Source organism: Mesoplodon bidens (assembly GCF_964165515.1).
Source record: "Mesoplodon bidens genome assembly, chromosome: 4".
Lineage (NCBI taxonomy): Eukaryota > Metazoa > Chordata > Mammalia > Artiodactyla > Ziphiidae > Mesoplodon > Mesoplodon bidens.
In genome coordinates this window covers 158,938,217-158,957,917 of record NC_138160.1, presented here as the reverse complement: position 1 = coordinate 158,957,917, position 19,701 = coordinate 158,938,217, and the positions used below count along the sequence as shown (strand labels likewise).

Below are 19,701 nucleotides of genomic sequence, written 5' to 3'. Positions count from 1 at the left end.
GGTTGTCAAGCAGGATTCAAGCCAGGGCAGTTGCCCAAGCCTGCAATATACAGCCTGTTTATTAGGTGCAGTGGGGTGATGAACACCTTAAGGGAGGGTGTTCCCTCCAAGGCTACAGATCCAAAAAGAGCTTGAAGAATCCAGGAAGGAGACAGGGCTGTGTGGGGTACCTGATGCCCTTGAGGTCCAGCTAAGAAACTTGGACTAGTTAATAAGAAAAATACAATGAAAGAGCCTCCATCTGTTGAGGGTTTGTTCTTAATTATTTCCATCAAAACTACTCCAGCGAGGTAAATTTATTAAATCCAATTGTACACAAAAGGCAACCACCAGGAGCCAGTGAAGGGGTGTAAGCTGGAATGTGACTTGATCAGTTGTGCGTTTTAGAAAGATCCCTTGGACCATGGGCTGGACTGACAGGAAGTACCCTAGCAAACTGCCTTGAATTCCGTACATTTAAAAAAGTAATGATAACAACATTTTTCATTTTTTTCTTTCACTCCACAATTTATATTCACTGTAGAAAATATGAAAAATACAAGAAAGTTTAAAGAAATATAAAAAACTGTTTTAATTCCACCTTCCAGAGACATCCCAATTGATACTTTTCCTCCAGGTTTTTTCCCCCTCTATGCAAAAAAATATGCAGTCATTAGAATGACTGATGGGCGGAAGATGGGGAGAGGCCCCTGTTAAAGCGTTGCTGATAATTCCCTCCTCTCTTTCTCTCCGTCTTACTAGGTCCACACCAAGAGGCCGGCTGATTTTTCCCACGAGTCAGGGAAAGTCCACACGACTCGGCGCTACCACCCTCGCTCGCCGCAGGCCGGTCTCTAGGGGGCGCTGCCGCAAGACCCGACGGGGAAGAAGGAAGCCGGTGCGAAAACGCGTTGGAACTTGGGCACCGCGGCAGCCCGTAGCCGGCTTTCCCAACATGGCGGTTCCCCAAGACGTCCACGTCAGGATCTGTAACCAAGAGATTGTCAAATTCGACCTGGAGGTGAAGGCGCTTATCCAGGTACTAATGCCCGGGACCCCCGCCGGGGTCCAGGAGCCCTAAACCCAAGCTCCTTCTGTGAGCTCGGCGGTCTCACTCCCGAGCTTTTCCCCCTTGGTCCCGTCCCCTTCGTCCCCTTGACCATTGGCCTTGATACTCCATCCGGCTGCCGTTGGCTCGCCCTCTTCCGGGACACCCCCTCCACCTCAGCCCCGACCAGCCTTCCCCTTTGTGGCCCCTCCCCTACACACCTCTGGCCGTCGCCTCGCCCCCCCGACAGCCTCAAAGCTTACCTGTCATCCTGCTTGGCCCCGCCTTCTGACACCGTCCTCTCCATCCTTTGGTAGCGTCCTGGAAGCCATTAGCCTCGCCCCCTGCTGGCCAGCTCCCAGGGTCCGATGCCCCGTGGCACCAAAGGCCACCTGGCATGGGAGGCACCGTTCGTTACGTGAAACGAACGTCACCTAGACCGTAGTTGAGATTGTTGTAAATGAGGAAATTAGTCTGCCTTGGATCAGAAAGCAGATACTGGCAAAACTGGGACCCGGACAGGGAAAGTCAGTCTGTAGAAAAGACTTAAGAGTCTACTCTTTCGTTTAACAGATGGGGTAATTGAGGTCCTTTGTCTTAAGCCAATTTTAAGGGTAGAAGGTAGTATTGCAGTAAACCAATTGACGTAGGCAAGAGTTAGGAATGTAGAAATGGTTCCTTGAGTTTAGCAAAAAGAAACCAAAAGTTTAAAGCCTTCCTTTTAAGCAGATCGTTTCCATTTCCAACAAATGTTTCTAAACATTCGATGTAGACTCAGAGTTTGCAACTAGCTGTCGTAAAAGGTGAAGGAACGTAAGGCTACCCATGGAAATCAGATGCAAAATAAACCAAATGAATAGCTTATTATATGTTGCAAGGACTGTGATTTAACGAGTAATCCAGAGAACAAGTGAGGCAACTTGATGCAAACATTTAAACTTCTTGAACTTCACATTTCCCATGTGTAAACTACAAAACATCTGGGCCAATTCTAGAAAAATAAATTTAAGATTCAGAACAAATGAAATTGCCTTTTCACATAATCTAAATTGCTTAAGCGCCCTTTTGCACTTTCCAACATTTGCATTCTCATGATGAGAACAATTGATTATAGCTAGATTTAGCATACTCTTACTGTGTTCCAGCTCCTCTGCTAAGCCCTTTACATAGGTACCTGGTCTGTGAAGTGGGTATGTTGTGATGAAGAAACTGAGGCACAGAGGACTCTAACTTTCAAGGTTGCACAGCTAATAAACTGCTACAACCAGAATTTGAATCCACATAATCTGGCTCTAGGGCCTGCTTTAAAACCTGGCCCTGGGATGAGGTCTCCATAGACCTCTACGAGCTGGAGGAGGAGTATTACTCGTCTAGCTCAAGTCTTTGCGAAGCTAATGGTCTGCCTCTGTGTGAAGCTTACTGGAGGCTGGACCTCAACACAGACTCCACTGACGGCCTCTCAGCCCCTCTGCCAGCGTCCCCAGAGCCCAGTGCTGGCCTCCTGCAGGCTGCAGCCCCTGCCCACTCCCACGCCGGTGGCCCCGGCCCCACGGAGCACGCCTGAGCCTCCCAGGGCTCCCCTCCCCAGGCCTCTAGGGTCTTAGGAATGAAATCCAGTGCTCCCCTCTGGGCCCACCACAGCCTCAACTCCCTTCAGCCTTGGGGAGCCGCCATGGCCTCTTTGGGAACTCTTTCAGCCTAGGGACAGCCCACCTAGGAGTGTTGGGGGAAAGCAGTGCCCCCAACCATGCTGGGGTGGCCCATCCTTCCTCGAGTCGTCACCCCTTATTTGCTACCTTCCTGGCTGGATGGATGGAAGGAAGTTACCAGGATAGTTTGTCCTGTTGAGGACCTAGCAGCGGGGCAGGGTTGATGCCCAGCATTGGGAGACCTGACCTGAGCATGGTGTTTACCAATGGCGGGGAGGATAGAAGTGCTCAGAGTGGACAGTACTAGCCAAGGCCAGGCCCCCATGCAGAGCTCTGCCCACTACCTTACCCTGAGGCTCTCTGCGCTAGCTGACTGCCCCTGCAGGGCTGTGGGGAAAAGGGGGCTGCCCACTCTTGCAGAAGTCAGGCAGGGTCCTTCCTAATTCTGCTGCTGCACACATTTTGGTTATTTTTGTAATGAGACTGTTGAATAAAACCAGCTCCGCCCTTCTGCAAAAAAACCAAAAAACCAAAAACAAAAAACCTGGCCCCGGTAATTTTGAATGTCCAGAAACAAATTCTACATCTGCCTTCAAACATGTCTATAAACAGTGTGATTTATAATAGATGGTTTGTAAAATTAGATCGAGAAGTTAATCTTGTCATATGATGCCAGGAATTTAGCATCCTGATTTTCAAGTTGGAAAGATCTAAAGTTATAGTATCTCTTTCGGATGTTTATTCTTGTCAGCTGTATAAGCTGCTTTAAGTCTTTCATAGTGGCTGGGTGGCGTTTTGTTAAGCTTCAGGAACTAATAAGTCAAGACAATTTTGTTTCTATCTATGCTTTTATGTTGCTTGCTCAGAATTAACCTAAAGAGGGATGAGAAGATGTAAATTATAATGTTTTTGCTTGTGTTGCAGAGGTAAACAGCAAAGATCAGGATGAATTACAGTCAGTAGGCCAAACTTAGTTGTGCTGTAAGCCAACTCTGTCACTGTACAGCTGGTGTCATTTCATTGCATTGTCTTGAGAAAGACCTCTTCATCTCTTCAATGTCTCCTAGGATATTGGAGATTGTTCAGGGCCATTAAGTGCACTTACCGAACTGAATACTAAAGTGAAAGAGAAGTTTCAACAGTTGCGGCACAGAATACAGGTGAGTGTCTGCAAAGCTGGGATGCTGAAACTGGGTAACGATGAACGGGGCTCGGAACTGGGACTAACCTCTGCTCGAGAGCTGTCCAGCTCCTTCAGTAAATGTTCAGACGGGAGTAGTAAACGTTTAGACAGTGGAGGTAACTGTACTAACCTGCTATCCAGGTAAAGATGAGGGACTTCTGAATGCACAGCACTGCCAGCTGTGTTACAGGTAGATAGTAGGGACACCATTGTCCTGGGAATTTTTCAACTTGAAAACTCTGAGGTCACTTGCATTACTTTCTTTTCTCTACCACTCTCTCCAACCCATCCACCTCGACCCATTACCAGTGTCCCCTGTTTTTTTTTTCTTTCATGCTGTCACTTTGCCCAGCCTCTTCCTCTCTGTTTCTGTAGTCTCCAATCACATCATATGCATATGTAACAATCCTGAATTCGACTAGGGTATATGTGCTGTCTCCCAAAACAATAGAATGAGAAGAGTAGCAGTCTGAATAGCATAGGTGTTTCTTTGCTGTGCCCTGAGTGAGGGTGAGATGGGTGGCGTGGGTCTGGCCATTCCTATCTGGGTCTTGGGGCACCTGGTCTCGCTGCATATGGTTCTTGGATTTAAAGACTTGTGCTTTTTGTATGACATGGCCCCAAATGCCAGCCAATAACCCGGTTTTTGTTTACCAGAAGAAGACAGTCTGTTCCAAAGATGATAGAAAAACTGGCAGTTTGGACCCTGAAAAACAGGATGTCTGTGTCCTGTGCGTTGCTTCCTAAGGGATTTTCAAGGGCAATTTTTGGCAATGTGCAGTTTTTGTCGAAGGAGTTCACTTTAAGATTTCAGCAATGTCACTGAACCTGGCTGATCTCTTTCCGCCTCCATCTCTAGTGCTGATTTAATCATTTTAATTTTTTAATTTAGAAAGGCTGTTACTTTCACGTGTTTTTTATTTATGCGTATATATGTGTAAATATTGGCAGGCAGGAAAAAGTACAGTGAAAATCTTAGGTGTGCCTCCTTATTTGTTCTCTGTTCCCCTCCTCCAAATAGGTAACCACTCTTATATGTTACTTATGTATCTTTCCATAGTTTCTCTACTCAGATACTAAAAAAGACAAATGTTTTCTTATTTCTTTCCCATTTCTCATCTAAAAGGTAGCAGACTAAAATACCATTTTTAAACTGAACATGTATTGGAAATCTTTCCATGTCAGTATTGGGAAGCTTCCTCATTCTTTTTTTATAGCCATAATTTATTTTTGGCCTGTTCTCTGTCAAAGGGCATTTATTTGGACTGTTTTTTTGCTTTTTAAAGCAAATTTATTCCACAAAAGACCTTTTTTCAACTCATATGACTTCAGCTCTCCAACCACACTCTCCACCTTAAGTATAAGTATTTCCTTGTTCTTCCTGTTTAAGTTTCTGTGTGCTCAGCCAGTGTTTATGTCCTTCACTAAGTAAGATAACCTCAATACATTTACACATTTGTTATGTCCCTCCCTCCCAATCATCAGCTCTTCAAGCACCAGTGTACCCCTGGCACCTAGTAAGGCCCTAATGATTTTGCACATGGTCAATGAATATTGACTCCATCCCAGTTTTAATCTGCATCTCCAAACATTTATTAGTGTATAAACAAGCATATAAATAAATAAATTAGTATATAAATGAGCTAATAGTTTATGTTTTTGCATCAGTAGCTTGATTAAAACTGGAACTTGTTTTAACTTGTATGACATGACCAGACAGGGAAGGACAAATATCATATGATATCACTTACACGTGGAATCTAAAGAATAATACAAATGAACTTATTTACAAAAACAGAAATAGACTCACAGACATAGAAAACAAACTTATGGTTAACAAAGGGGAAAGGGTGGTGGAGGGATAAATTAGGAGTTTGGGATTAACAGATACACACCACTATATAGAAAATAGATAAACAACAAGGATTTGCTGTATAGCACAGGGAACTATATTCAAATCTTAAAATAACCTATAATGGAAAAGAATTGGAATATATATATATATATATATATATATGTATAACTGAATCACTTTGCTATATACCTGAAACTAACACAATATTGTTAATCAACTATACTTCAGTTAAAAAAAAATGACATGGGGCTTCCCTGGTGGCGCAATGGTTGAGAGTCCGCCTGCCGATGCAGGGGACACGGGTTCGTGCCCCGGTCCGGGAAGATCCCACATGCCGCGGAGCGGCTGGGCCCGTGAGCCATGGCCGCTGAGCCTGTGCGTCCGGAGCCTGTGCTCCGCAATGGGAGAGGCCACAGCAGTGACAGGCCTGCATACCGCAAAAAAATATATATATATATGACATGAGACTCAAGGTATATTGACATCTTTAGTTATAGTCTGTCTTATAGTTCCATCATCTGAAGTTCTCGGGGGTCTCAGACAGCTGGTTGTTAGGTCTGCTGTCCCTCACTGTGGTGGATGGTTGGGTCCTGGTGTTTGGTTATTTTGGGCTCTGAGTACTCCTCTTCAGAAGCCCTTCCTGGTGGGACTTTTGTGTGGCCTGAGTTGAAGGCAAGTCTCTTCAAAGGTTTTTGCATTTGCTTTTGCCAGGTCTCCTGGGATTATCACAAGTCCGGGAGCACTTTTATGTTCATTTCTCCTCGTGGAGCTTCTGAAACCACTCAGAGAGTATGAATTTGAATCCTAGATCAGTGTGAGGGTAGCTCCATGGTTATATATTCTCAGGGAAGATATTTTGTATCCCTCTAGCCAGACCCCACAGCAAAAAAGGACAAGCTTCCACATTTTCTCTGTGCTGGTTGACAGACATTTTCCTAGTTCACCTTTTCACTGAGGGTGTATCCCTTTGTGGTCCTGGCTTTATGGTGTTCTCCGTTCCAACTCCCGGCCTCAAATGGCCAAGGCTTCATTTTCTGTCCCCACATAGACTTTATTTTTTTTTGTTTTTTTAAAAATATTTATTTATTTGGTTGCACTGGGTCTTCATTGCAGCAGGCAGGCTCCTTAGATGTGGCAGGTGGGTTCCTTAGTTGCTGCTCGCCGGCTCCTTAGCTGTGGCATGTGAACTCTTAGTTGCGGCACGCGTGTAGGGTCTAGTTCCCTGGCCAGAGATTGAACCTGGGCCCCCTGCATTGGGAGCGTGGAGTCTTAACCACTGCGCCACCAGGGAAGTCCCCCCACATGGACTTTAAAACCCTCTTTGCCGCCAGTCTAAAATGAAATATGTACAGAGATCGAGAGTAAGCATGTAGCAACAGCAGTGGTATTTCCATCATATTTCAGAGTGGAATCTGTAGGCTCCTGTATAGTTGTATTGTTTTCCTTTTCTTTTCAGGCATGCCCTAGATTAGAGAAGCGCATCTCCTGCTCCAGGGCAGCCTCACATCCCTCACAGGAAGACCGCTCTGGCTCTTAGTTCCCTTCTCGTTTTGTGGTCCTGGGGATGCTCCTTACTTTCCTGCAGACTGAGCTATCTATGTAAAAGGATGTTTGTTGTATGTGAACTGGCATTCCTAAGTCTTCCATTCTAGGAGGGTTTTCTTTTTTCTAATATTTATTTATTTGGCTGCATCAGGTCTTAGTTGTGGCATGTGGGATCTCTCATTGCAGCACGTGGGCCCTTCATTGCGGTCCGCAGGCTCCAGAGTTTGCAGGCTTAGTAGTTGAGGCATGTGGGCTTCTCTCTAGTTGTGGGGCATGGGCTCAGTAGTTGCAGCACATGGGCTCTCTAGTTGTGTCGCGCGGGCTCTAGAGCATGCGGGCTTAGTTGCCCTGTGGCATGTGGGATCTTAGTTCCCCGACCAGGGATCAAACCCGCGTCCCCTGCGTTGGAAGGCAGATTTTTAACCATTGGACCACCAGGGAAGTCCCTAGGAGGGTTTTCAAGTACTGTTGCATAACTGGTAGAAATCGAAGTGCTCTCCAGTTTTGTATTAGCTTTTAAAGTCATTTTAATTTAGAGCTGTTTTCCCCCCACAGGAGCTTGAGCAGTCGGCTAAAGAGCAAGACAAAGAGTCGGAGAAGCAAGTTCTGCTCCAGGAAGTTGAGAATCACAAAAAGCAGATGCTCAGGTAGGTAGGGCCTGGCCTCCTGCTAGTGGCCTTGGCTGGGTTGCTTGCTCCCTGTGAGGCTTGTGCCAGGGTTTGCCTAATAAACCTAGCTTAATGACTCAACTGTGCCATTTATACACAGACCGGATGTAATTCTCAAAGCTGGGGGGCAAGCAGGGGCTGTTGGGTAAGTGAGACTGTGCATAGTTTACAAAAGCGTATTTAACATTATACTGTATTTTATATTTTTCAAAAAGCCAGAAAATGGTTGCTTTTGTAATACAAGGTCCTTTTTTTTTTTTTTTTTTTTTAAGTATTTATTTATTTGGCTTCACCGGCTCTTAGTTGCAGCACGCGGAATCTTCGTTGGTGCGTGCAGGATCTTTAGTTGCGGCATGTGAGCTCTAGTTCCCTGACCAGGGGATTGAGCCCAGGTCCCCTGCATTGGGAGCAGGGAGTCTTAACCACTGGACCACCAGGGAAGTCCCAGTAATACAAGGTCCTTGTTAATCTAAAGAGAATTGATATCTTAAAAAGTCCATTGAAAGTGAACCTACTTAAGACCGACCAAAATGTAGAAAGTTTTGAATGGGACTTTATCTTAAGAAATGAAACAAAAAAATGTAAATAAGCTTATGGTAAATAAAATGGAGGTTTTCATTGCAGCTATATACTAATCCTTGATTATATAACTGAAGGTATGTGCTATTTCTTGGTATTGAAATTGGGGGACTTATCCAACAAAATTGTCTGATAGCATGAAACTGTACCTGACCCTGCACATTTGATGTTTGCACCACAATCAAAAAGGGGGTTGTTATTGCAAAAATATTTGAGGGCCCCATCAACTTTTCCAAGCCCCTGGTAGCCAGATCCTTCTCTTTTGAAGTCCCTGTCAATGCCTCCCTCCTTGTAGGTTTTCTCTTCATCCTTGTTAATTGGACTAACTCTGTCACCTCTGTATTTGTCTGTGGCTTTGCTTCTGATTTGAGTAACTCTCCAGCATCATCCTTGCTGACAGCAGCTCTGTTTATAACTCCCAGCCGTCAGGAGGACAGGGACTGACCAAGACATGGGTGTGGTAGAGGCTCCTGTGCGGAGGGAGGGATGTGTGAGTGGGGACCAGTGAGACTTTGTGTCATGATGGCTTTCCTTTCCCTAGGCCACCATGGGTACTCAGATTATAAACATTGAGTAAAGAGGACCCTTGTGCAAAATTGAGCAAGTTACACCAGCAAAATCACCTCAGCATGGGTTTAAAGTTGAGAGTGGCCATTCAGGATGTAGAATTCCAGGGTAGAGGAGAGAAAGCAGTAAATTAATACTTTGGCGATTTTGTGTTGAAACCGTACTTGTGCTTACCTGGGTTATTGTGCTTGTCACGCTATACAGTAAATATTTTTGCTTGTCTTTCTCCCCAGTAAATGTGAGGCCCTGAGGGCAAGCACTCTTGTTCATTTATCTCTGCATTGCAGGGCCCAGCAGAACTCCCTTGTAAACAGTTGAAAATGTAATTGATTCTTTTAAAGTATCAGGTGTGAGACGGCATAGCAGATGCTGGTCAGGCATCAGAGAGCTCATTTGAACACTTTCAACATAGAGGTGCTATTCAAAACCACCCTATCAGTTCGTGTACCCTCATTTGCCCCTTTAAATATTCCGGGGGGTTAGCACAATTGATGTGAGCCAGCTGCGTAAGAGTTCTAGTGCATGAGTTTGATTCTCTGAGGAGCCCAGTTAACCTTTTAATAGTCCATCAAACAAAGGCCTCACTCTAATGTAAATTGGTGCAGCCACTATGGAAAACAGCATGGAGGTTCCTCAGAAAACTAAAAATAGACTTACCATATGATCCAGCAATCCCACTTCTGGGCATATACCCAGAGAAAACTATAATTCGAAAAGTTACATGCACCCCTATGTTGATGTAAATAGCAGCACTATTCACAATAACCAAGACATGGAAACAGCCTAAATGTCCATCGATAGATGAATGGATAAAGAAGATGTGTGGTACGTATATACAATGGAATATTACTCAGCCATAAAAATGAATGAAATAATGCCATTTGCAACAAATCTAGAGATTATCGTACTAAGCAAAGTAAGTCAGAAAGAGAAGGACAAATACCATATGATATCACTTATAAGTGGAATCTAAAATATGACACAAATGAACGTATCTATGAAACAGATAGACAGACAGAGAGAACAGACTTGTGGTTGCCAAGGGGGAGTGGGGGAGGGAAGGACTGGGAGTTTGGGATTAGTAGATGCAAACTAGTATGTATAAGATGGATAAACAACAAGGTCCTACTGTATAGCACAGGGGACTATATTCAATATCCTGTGATAAACCATCATGGAAAATAATATGAAAAAAAATATATATATATGTATAACTGAGTCACTTTGCTATTCAGCAGAAATTAACACATTATATATCAACTATATCAACATTATATATCAACTTCAATAAAATATTTTTTTAAAAAAGACCCCACTCGAACTCCAGGGAACTGTTCACCAAATTTGCGTTGTTTCTCACAAGGAGATCAGATTAAAAATGTAAATTAATCATGTCAGACTGGACTCTTCTAATACAGTGTGTTTGTGTTGTCCATGATTGGTCTGTGGTATGTAAAGAACAACAAATCTTGAAGAAATACTGAAGAAGACTGTCTTATAATGATTTTTCTACTTCCTATTACACATATTGATTGAGCAGCTAATGGGCCAATAACTGTTGTTCTGGGTACTGGTGATACAAAGATGAGTGAGGCATGGTTCTTGAGGAACAGAACCAAGCCACACACAAGGCAAGGCAGTAATGTGTAAGAGATAACTTTGAACGGGGCCTCGTGTGCCCCGCTGGGAAGTTTGGATGTTACCCTGAAATCTGGAGCCATTGTGGGCTGTAAACAGAGGCATGCTATGGCCAGGTTGCTCCCTGTGGCTGTCCTGTGGGGAGAGGGACAGTTAATGGGCAGTAGGAAAACAACTCAGAGACGGCCTCCAGGATCCAGACAAGAGGTGTTGGGGCCTGAGCTGGAGCAGCTGTGGGGACAGCCAAGAGGAGGAAGTGGTGGGAGGTGGGGATGGACCCTGGGCCAAATTTGGGTGGCCTTCCCATCACTCCCTGGCTGGAAGGAAGACCTGCTGTGACTTGAACTGACAGCCTGGTGGCATCAACAGAAACTCACACATGACCCTTCTAATTCCAGCAATCAGACCTCATGGAGGAAGGCAAACCTCACTTGCAAAATTGCTATTGACAACCTAGAGAAAGCAGAACTTCTCCAGGGAGGAGACCTCTTCAGGCAAAGGTACCTGTCTTTTTGTCTTTCTGGGCTCTGGTGACAGAATAAAGAGCAATCGGCAAGGTGCAAAACCCACTGTGGGGAACCCCTTCTTGTTTTCAGCATAAAATTAGTATTTAATTTTATAAGTAATATTTTTTCAAGTATGAAAGAAATATATTCTTATTTGTAGTAAATTAGTAAAATAAAAATATGAATAACAAACTGAAAGTAAGTCATAATTGTACTACTCACAAACGTTTTGATATATTGCCTCCTCTCATTATTTTTTCTTCCATATTTTTTATAAAGTCAATATCATACCATACATAAAATTTAGTCTCCTACTCTCCTCACTTAGTATCATTGCACAAAGACTTACATGTTTTTTTAAAAAGCTCTTTAAACAAAATGTTAATAGTATGTAATATTCCCTTATATTAACTAATCCCCTGTTTGTGTGTGTTTATATTTCTAGTTTGTCAGTATTATAAATAACACACCAGGGCACATGTCAGTACATAAGGCTTTGTCCACATTCTGGATGTTTCCTTTGGAGAGATTCCCAGATGAGATTATTGGTTCAAAGGCGTGAACATTTCTAAGGCTCCTAATACATATCATCGCCAGATGGCTTTCGGAAGGTAGCACCAGTTTACGTTCCTATCAGCAGTCTTCAAGAGCATGCTCTCTGCACGCCTTTGTCACCACTGACTATGATCACTTAAAAATATGTACTAATTCGATAGATTAAAAAATGGGATCTCATTTGAATCTGGGGCTTTCCTGAAGCCGGACTTTTGTTGACATTCCTCCTCCCACTCTGGACTTCTAGGAAAACCGCCAAAGAGAGCCTGGCCCAGACATCCAGCGCCATCACAGAGAGCCTCATGGGGATCAGCAGGATGATGTCCCAGCAGGTCCAGCAGAGCGAGGAAGCCATGCAGACGCTGGGTAAAGCCGGGCCTGCAATGGGAAGCTGCTCCCAGAGATACGGGCTCCAGAGCCCTTGCCCCTGGGCTCCTCCACCTCTGCCCCCCATCCGCCCCCAAGCTTACTGATCTGTGTGGCTTCTCACTTCTTTGACAGCCTGGTCTTACCCAGAGTGGGATACGCTGCTCTCATTTCCCTTTTCGATTTTTATAGTTGTACTACAAGATCCACACACCCTCATCAAAATGTGCAGAAGCACTCCCAGGGGCTCTCTCCTGGAGAGTGGGTGCCAGCAAGGCTGGAGGAGGGGCCTGGGAGTCTGTTTTTCATCTAGGGCTCTGGGGACCCCCCTGGCCAGGCAGAGAGATGATCAGTTATTGGCTGGCAGCTAGTCTGCTAGGATTTCATCAGCTTACAGTTGTACTCCCCAATGTTATTTTTACTGTGAGCTCCTTTTCTTTCTTTATTTTTGGGCTGCACCATGCGACATGCGGGATCCTAATTCCCCGACTAGGGATCGAACCCGTGCCCCCTGCAGTGGAAGCATGGAGTCCTAATCACTGGACCGCCAGGGAAGTCCTGTGAGCTCCTTTTAAAAGATGCAGTCAGAGGCCACAGAAGAAGCTTCCGGAGACCATCTGGGTCTCCCCAAAAGCTTTTCCATGATGTCTCCCTTATAACACAGAAGAGAATCTGCCCTGCCCAGGATCCTCCGTGTAGGAAAACAGGAAGAGAGTTTACTCTTTGAAAGACTTTTGGAAGATTTTACACAGAGACAAAAGTAGAGAGCCTGGTACATGAGTCCCAGGAACCCATCACCCAGCTCCAGCAGTTGTCAACTCCTGGCCAGTCTTGTTTCAACTCTGTCCTCACTATGCTCCCATCTGGATTACTTTGAGGCAAATCTCAGACGTCATCCATATAAATATTTCAGTATGTTTCTCTAAAAGATAAGAGACTCTTGAAACAAAAAACAAACAAAACAAAACCACAATACCATTACCACCCCTAAAAACTATCTGTAATTTTGAACCACTCTTTTTTTTTTCCAGTGTACTATCAAAACAGGCAGAAGCAAAAGGAAAGCAAGCAGCTTGGCCTCAAGGTCACTCCCCGTGTTTGAAAATTTTCTGGGCATTTAGGCTCGGAACCAGCTGGTCACCTCCTCTGAGTGTGCACCGGGGTCATGGCCTGAGCCTGGGGAGAGGCCTTGGAGAACGTAAGAGGGAGGAGCCGGCCTGGCCTTGGAATCGAGGGCTTTTATGCCTCTGGTGCGAGTGACAGGACACCCACACCCAGCACGTATATCAGAAACAGACCATATATTTAAGTGGTGAGAAGGCTGCACAGACCCTGATGGTTTCTGGGGTGATGAGGGTCGTTCTTGGGGTACATTTTGTAGGAGAGATAGCCATTGAAAAAAGAAGAATGCAGTTCTTTTTTTTTTTAATTATTTATTTTTGGCTGTGTTGGGTCTTCGTTGATGCACCAGGCTTTCTCTAGTTGCAGCGAGCGGGGGCTACTCTTCATTGCAGTGTGTGGGCTTCTCGTCGCGGTGGCTTCTCTTTGTTGTGGAGCACGGGCTCTAGGCGCACGGGCTTCAGTAGTTGTGGCCCACGGGCTCTAGAGCGCAGGCTCAGTAGCTGTGGCGCGTGGGCTTAGTTGCTGCATGGCATGTGGGATCTTCCTGGACCAGGGCTCGAACCCGTGTCCCCTGCATTGGCAGGAGGATTCCTAACCACTATGCCACCAGGGAAGTCAAAGAATGCAGTTCTTAATCCTTTCTTTATGACTCACAAATTCACAAGTCTATTAGGGGCTTCCCTGGTGGCGCAGTGGTTGGGAATCTGCCTCCTAATGCAGGGGACACGGGTTCGAGCCCTGGTCTGGGAGGATCCCACTTGCCGCGGAGCAACTAGGCCCGTGAGCCACAGCTACTGAGCCTGCACGTCTGGAGCCTGTGCAACGCAACAAGAGAGGCCACGATAGTGAGAGGCCCGTGCACCGCGATGAAGAGTGGCCCCCGCTTGCCACAACTAGAGAAAGCCCTTACACAGAAACCAAGACCCAACACAGCCATTAATTAATTAATTAATTAACAAACTCCTACCCCCAACATCTTCTTAAAAAAAGTCTTTTAGGACCACAATTATTTTTAAAAGGCCCATTAAGGATATGATGTCTGGTATTTGCTGTAAAATTGTAGGTGTGGGGAATTGAATGGGGGTCGTGAGGGGACAGGACTGCCAGGGAGTTGGTGGTTCATGTGTATGGGTGATGACACATGGCACTTCATGATATTATTCGATCTACTTTTGTGATGGTTAAAATTCTCTGTAAAGGAAGTTTAAAAAAGAAAGGCCTATTAGGTTTTTACTTAACAGGTTCTTACTTAGGTTTTCAAAATGGCAGCAGGCGTGGAGAAAGAGGGCTGAGAGGGCTTTTTGTTACATGACTGTTTGTTTTTACCCCTTCTCTGTGTTTTTTTTTAATAGATCTTTATTGGAGTATAACTGCTTCACAATACTGTGTTAGTTTCTGTTGCACAGCAAAGCAAATCAGCCATATACATACACATGTCCCCATATCCTCTCTCTCTTGAGCCTCCCTCCCACCCTCCCTATCCCACCCCTGTAGGTGATCACAAAGCACCGAGCTGATCTCCCTGTGCTATGCGGCTGCTTCCCCCCAGCCAACTGTTTGACATTCGGTCGTGTATGTATGTCGCTGCTACTAACACTTCGCCCCAGCTTCCCCCTCCCACCCCATGTCCTCAAGTCCATTCTCTACGTCTACCTCTTTATTCCTGCCCTGCCACTAGGTTCATCAGTACCAGTTTTTTTCTTTTTGATTCCATATATATGCATTAGCATACGGTGTTTGTTTTTCTCTTTCTGAGTTCACTCTATGACAGACTCTAGCTCCATCCACCTCACTACAAATAACTCAATTTCGTTTCTTTTTATGGCTGAGTAATATTCCATTGTATACATGTGCCACATCTTCTTTATCCATTCATTTGTCAATGGACATTTAGGTTGGTTCCATGTCCTGGCTCTTGTAAATAGTGCTGCGATGAACACTGTGGTACATGTCTCTTTTTGAATTATGGTTTTCTCAGGGTATATGCCCAGTAGTGGGATTGCTGGGTCATAAGGTAGTTCTGTTTTTAGTTTTTTAAGGAACCTCCATACTGTTCTCCATAGTGGTTGTATCAATTTACATTCCCACCAACAGTGCAACAGGGTTCCCTTTTCACAACCCCCTTTCCAGCATTTATTGTTTCTAGATTTTTTGATAATGGCCATTCTGACCGACATGAGGTGATACCCCATTGTAGTTTTGTGTTGCATTTCTCTAATAATTAGTGACGTTGAGCATCTTTTCATGTGCCTCTTGGCCATCTGTATGTTTTCCTTGATGAAATCTCTATTTAGGTCTTCGCCCATTTTTTAACTGGATTGTTTGTTTTTTTGATATTGAGCCTATGAGCTGTTTGTATATTTTGGCAATAAATCCTTTGTCTGTTGTTTCATTTGCAAATATTTTCTCCCATTCTGAATGTTGTCTTTTTGTCTTGTTTATGGTTTCCTTTGCTGTGCAAAAGCTTTGAAGTTTAATTAAGTCCCATTTGTTTGTCTTTGTTTTTATTTCTGTTACTCTAAGAGGTAGGTCAAAAAAGATCTTGCTGTGGTTTATGTCAAAGAGTGTTTTTCTCTAAGAGCTTTATAGTGTCTGGTCTTACATTTAAGTCTTTAATCCATTTGGAGTTTATTTTTGTGTATGGTGTTGGGTAGTGTTCTAATTTCATTCTTTTACATGTAGCTGTCCAGTTTCCCCAGCGCCACTTAATTGAAGAGGCTGTCTTTTCTCCATTGTACGTTCTTGCCTCCTTTGTCGTAAATTACGTACCCATATGTGTGTGGGTTTATCTCTGGGCATTCTATCCTGTACCATTGATCTATATTTCTGTTTTTGTACCAGTACCATACTGTCTTGATTACTGTAGCTTTGTGGTATAGTTTGAAGTCAGGGAGCCTGATTCCTCCCACTCCGTTTTTCGTTCTCAAGATTGCTTTGGCTATTCGGGGTCTTTTGTGTTTCCATACAAATTGTAAAATTTTTTGTTCTAATTCTGTGAAGAATGTCATTGGTAGTTTGATAGGGATTGCATTGAATCTGTAGATTGCTTTGGGCAGTATAGTCATTTTCACAATATTGATTCTTCCAATCCAAGAACATGGTATATTTCTCCATCTGTTTATGTCATCTTTGATTTCTTTCATCAGTGTTTTATAGTTTTCTGAGTACAAGTCTTTCGCCTCCTTAGGCAGGTTTATTCCTAGGTATTCTGTTCTTTTTGTTGTAATGGTAAATGTGAGTGTTTCCTTAATTTCTCTTCCTGATTTTTTGTTGTTGGTGTATAGGAATGCCAGAGATTTCTGTGCATTAATTTTGTGTCCTGCAACCTTACCAAAGTCATTGATTAGTTCTAGTAGTTTTCTGGTGGCATCTTTAGGATTTTCTATGTATAGTATCATGTCATCCTCAAACAGTGACAGTTTTGCTTCTTCTTTTCCGATTTGGATTCCTTTTATTTCTTTTTCTTCTCTGATTGCTGTGGCTAGGACTTCTAAAACTATGTTGAATAAGAGTGATGAGAGTGGACATCCTTGTCTTGTTCCTGATCTTAGAGGAAATGCTTTCAGTTTTTCACCACTGAGTATGATGCTTGCTGTGGATTTGTCATATATGGCCTTTATTATGTTGAGGTAGATTCCCTCTGTGCCCATTTTCTGGAGAGTTTTTATCATTAATAGGTGTTGAATTTTGTCAAAAGCTTTTTCTGTGTCTCTTGAGATGATCATATGGTTTTTATTCCTTAATTTGTTAGTGAGGTGTATCACATTGTTTGATTTGCGTATATTGAAGAATCCTTGCATCCCTGGGATAAATCCCACTTGATCATGGTGTATGATCCTTTTAATGTGCTGTTGGATTCTGTTTGCTAGTATTTTGTTCAGGAGTTTTTTAATCTATGTTTATCAGTGATATTGGTCTATAATTTTCTTTTTTTGTGATATCTTTTTCTGGTTTTGGTATCAGGGTGATGGTGGCTTCGTAGAATGAATTTGAGAGTGTTTCTCCCTCTGCAATTTTTTGGAAGAGTTTGAGAAGGATCGGTTTTAGCTCTTCTCTAATCTGTGTTTTTCAAAACGCTACTCTGTTTCCTCTGGTAATTTCTTTTATTTGTTAATTAACTTGTAATTTTGTGAAAAGGTAATATAAATTACATGGTTAAGGAAAAAACCTCCAGGCCAGCACTGTCCCATGGAAACATAATGGGAGCCACATACATTCACTTAAAATTTTTCATTAGATACATTAAAAAAAGTAAAAACAAACATGAAATTAATTGTAATCGTATATTTAGCCATTTCAATATGCAATTCATAGTTAAAATTATTGAGATATTTGACATTCCTTTTTTTTTTTCCACACTAGAGCTCTGAAATCGTGTAGGTATTTTACCCACAGAGACATGGCAATTTGGATTGGACACATTTTACACACTCAGGTGTCCCATGTGTCTAGTGGCCGTGATTCCGGGCTGCACAGCCCTGGACAGTACAGGAGGGAAACAGAAAGACTGCTCTCCCTTCTGACCTCCCCCTGCCCCTGACCTCCAGGTCTGCTGCCAGAGGGGCGCACTGTTACCAGTTTCTTTCACAGCCTTCTGAGACCCTCCAGCACGCAGAGCACAAGCAGATTAAATGCTACCTGTTGCCTTGTTTCTTACAGAAATGGAAGCATTTCACATGTTGTCCTTCATGCCTCACCCTCTCACCCGACAACACGTTTCATTCTGTGGATGTTCTGACGATGCCCTGTTATGCTTTGTAGAGGAATCTTGCCAGGGAAACCTTCCTCGAGTGTCAGGTCCAGAAACCCACACTCCAGTTAGTTTGACATGTGGGCACAAGGAGCCTTAAGGGACACGTGCCTCCTTGTAGGTTTCACACAGGGGCTGGAGCACAGGTGTCACGTGTTTAAAGCTACAGCCAGTGTCCCAGGACTGCAGGACTGGCGTGTGTGAGGGCATGTGGCAGAGCCCAGGACATCCCTGCCCCTTCACGATCCCACAAAGAGCAGATCTGACCACCAGGCGTCCCGGCGGGTGCACCTCACCGGCGGCAAGTCCTGCCCCTAGCCCTGCCCCCACAGAGACCTCACAGTGCCTGTCCACGGTCACCCGCGTTAGTTTTGCGGCCGGGGGTTCTTCTCAGCAGCGCCTGCCTCCTCCAGAAAGCGGAGATTGGTGGTGAGGAAAGGAACCGTCCTCTGCCCTTTTCCCTGATGATGTCCATGTTGGGAGGACTCCTAGTTATGGCCCTGTGACTGTATGTAAACAAACCTCATCCCTCCCTGAGCTGGATGGGACCCAGGGAAGTGCCTCTCCTTGCCCTGTCCTTGTTCTGTGCTCCTCTGCGTTGCCTCTGTTCACATCCTTTGCCCCGGCTCAGAGGAACTTGCTTCCGAGCACAGTGTTAATGACTGGGAACCCAGCCGGCAGAGCAGAGTCTTTGGATCCGGTGTTGTACAGTTTGTTAGTCAGGCTCCCTCCCTCTTTTGTTTCAGTTAATTCTTCACGGACTATCCTGGATGCAAATGAAGAATTCAAGTCCATGTCGGGGACCATCCAGCTGGGACGGAAGCTCATCACAAAATATAATCGCCGAGAGCTGACTGACAAGCTTCTCATTTTCCTTGCGCTCGCCCTCTTTCTTGCTACGGTTCTCTATATTGTGAAAAAGCGGCTCTTTCCGTTTTTGTAAGATCTGAGAGCTGCCAGCTTTTGCCCTTTGAGTTCCAGTGTCAGGATCCAGCCACGCTCCTGAGCTCTGGCCCCGGCCGCCAGACTGATCCACGCCCCCCAGTCTGCTCCAGTCACTCAGCAGGTCCGGTGGAGACTCAGCCCCGCCTCCCGGAGCTTCTGCAGGTGGCTGGCTTGTAAGGGGCGAACAGAGCAAGGGGAGGGAGGCCTGTCATCGAGACACCTGCAGAGACACAGGGACTCCAAGAGCTGTCCCACACTGTGGGTGGCTGCCACTTGAGGCACTCGGGCCGGCCTCCAGGATTTGATGTCCTTCTTGGGTCCCCCTCCCCCACTGCAGCCTTAATGCCAGATCTGGAGGAGGGAAGAGAAAAGGGGGAGAAAGAGGAGGATGGAAACTCATGTCCATTCCTTGAATAAAGTTGACTAAACTTTTTTTTTATTTAAAAAAATTTATGTATTTATTTATTTTTGGCTGTGTTGGGTCTTCGTTGCTGCATGCGGGTTTTCTCTAGTTGTGGCGAGCGGGGGCTACTCTTCATTGCGGTGGCTTCCCTTGTTGTGGAGCACGGGGTCTAGGCATGTGGCTTCAGTAGTTGTGGCTTGCAGGCTCTAGAGCGCAGGCTCAGTAGTTGTGGCGCACGAGCTTAGTTGCTCCACGGCATGTGGAATCTTCCCGGACCAGGGCTCGAACCCCTGTCCCCTACGTTGGCAGGCAGATTCTTAACCACTGCACCACCAGGGAAGTC

General features: G+C 44.7%; 2 protein-coding genes and 1 long non-coding RNA gene across 3 annotated transcripts in view; 2 read left to right on the top strand and 1 right to left on the bottom strand.

The window, feature by feature from the left end:
- CREBRF (CREB3 regulatory factor) overlaps positions 1-878 on the top strand; it is a 66,594-nt gene extending 65,716 nt beyond the window's left edge. Inside the window, exon 10 of the mRNA XM_081232571.1 lies at positions 742-878. The gene's annotated coding sequence lies outside the window, so the exon portion shown is untranslated. The remainder of the gene's footprint in view (positions 1-741) is intronic.
- On the top strand, positions 584-19,394 carry BNIP1 (BCL2 interacting protein 1). The gene is made up of 6 exons (XM_081232573.1): positions 584-1,018; positions 3,744-3,836; positions 7,815-7,906; positions 11,110-11,211; positions 12,020-12,138; positions 18,757-19,394. The coding sequence occupies exons 1-6, from the start codon at positions 665-667 to the stop codon at positions 18,951-18,953; spliced, it is 957 nt and encodes a 318-aa protein (XP_081088699.1). The 5' UTR covers positions 584-664; the 3' UTR covers positions 18,954-19,394.
- Positions 926-1,372, bottom strand: LOC308616289. The gene is made up of 2 exons (XR_014015719.1): positions 1,291-1,372; positions 926-966 (listed from the first exon to the last, which is right to left on the bottom strand). It is a non-coding gene; the product is annotated as an uncharacterized lncRNA (long non-coding RNA).
- Positions 19,395-19,701: the final 307 nt, after the last annotated feature.

Excerpts from the sequence above, each read along its gene's own strand:
- BNIP1 (XM_081232573.1), top strand. The coding sequence starts at position 665 with ATGGGCGGAAGATGGGGAGAGGCCCCTGTTAAAGCGTTGCTGATAATT. Across the intron at positions 7,907-11,109 it reads CACAAAAAGCAGATGCTCAG|CAATCAGACCTCATGGAGGA; the intron begins GTAGGTAGGGCC and ends TTCTAATTCCAG. Across the intron at positions 12,139-18,756 it reads GGAAGCCATGCAGACGCTGG|TTAATTCTTCACGGACTATC; the intron begins GTAAAGCCGGGC and ends CTTTTGTTTCAG.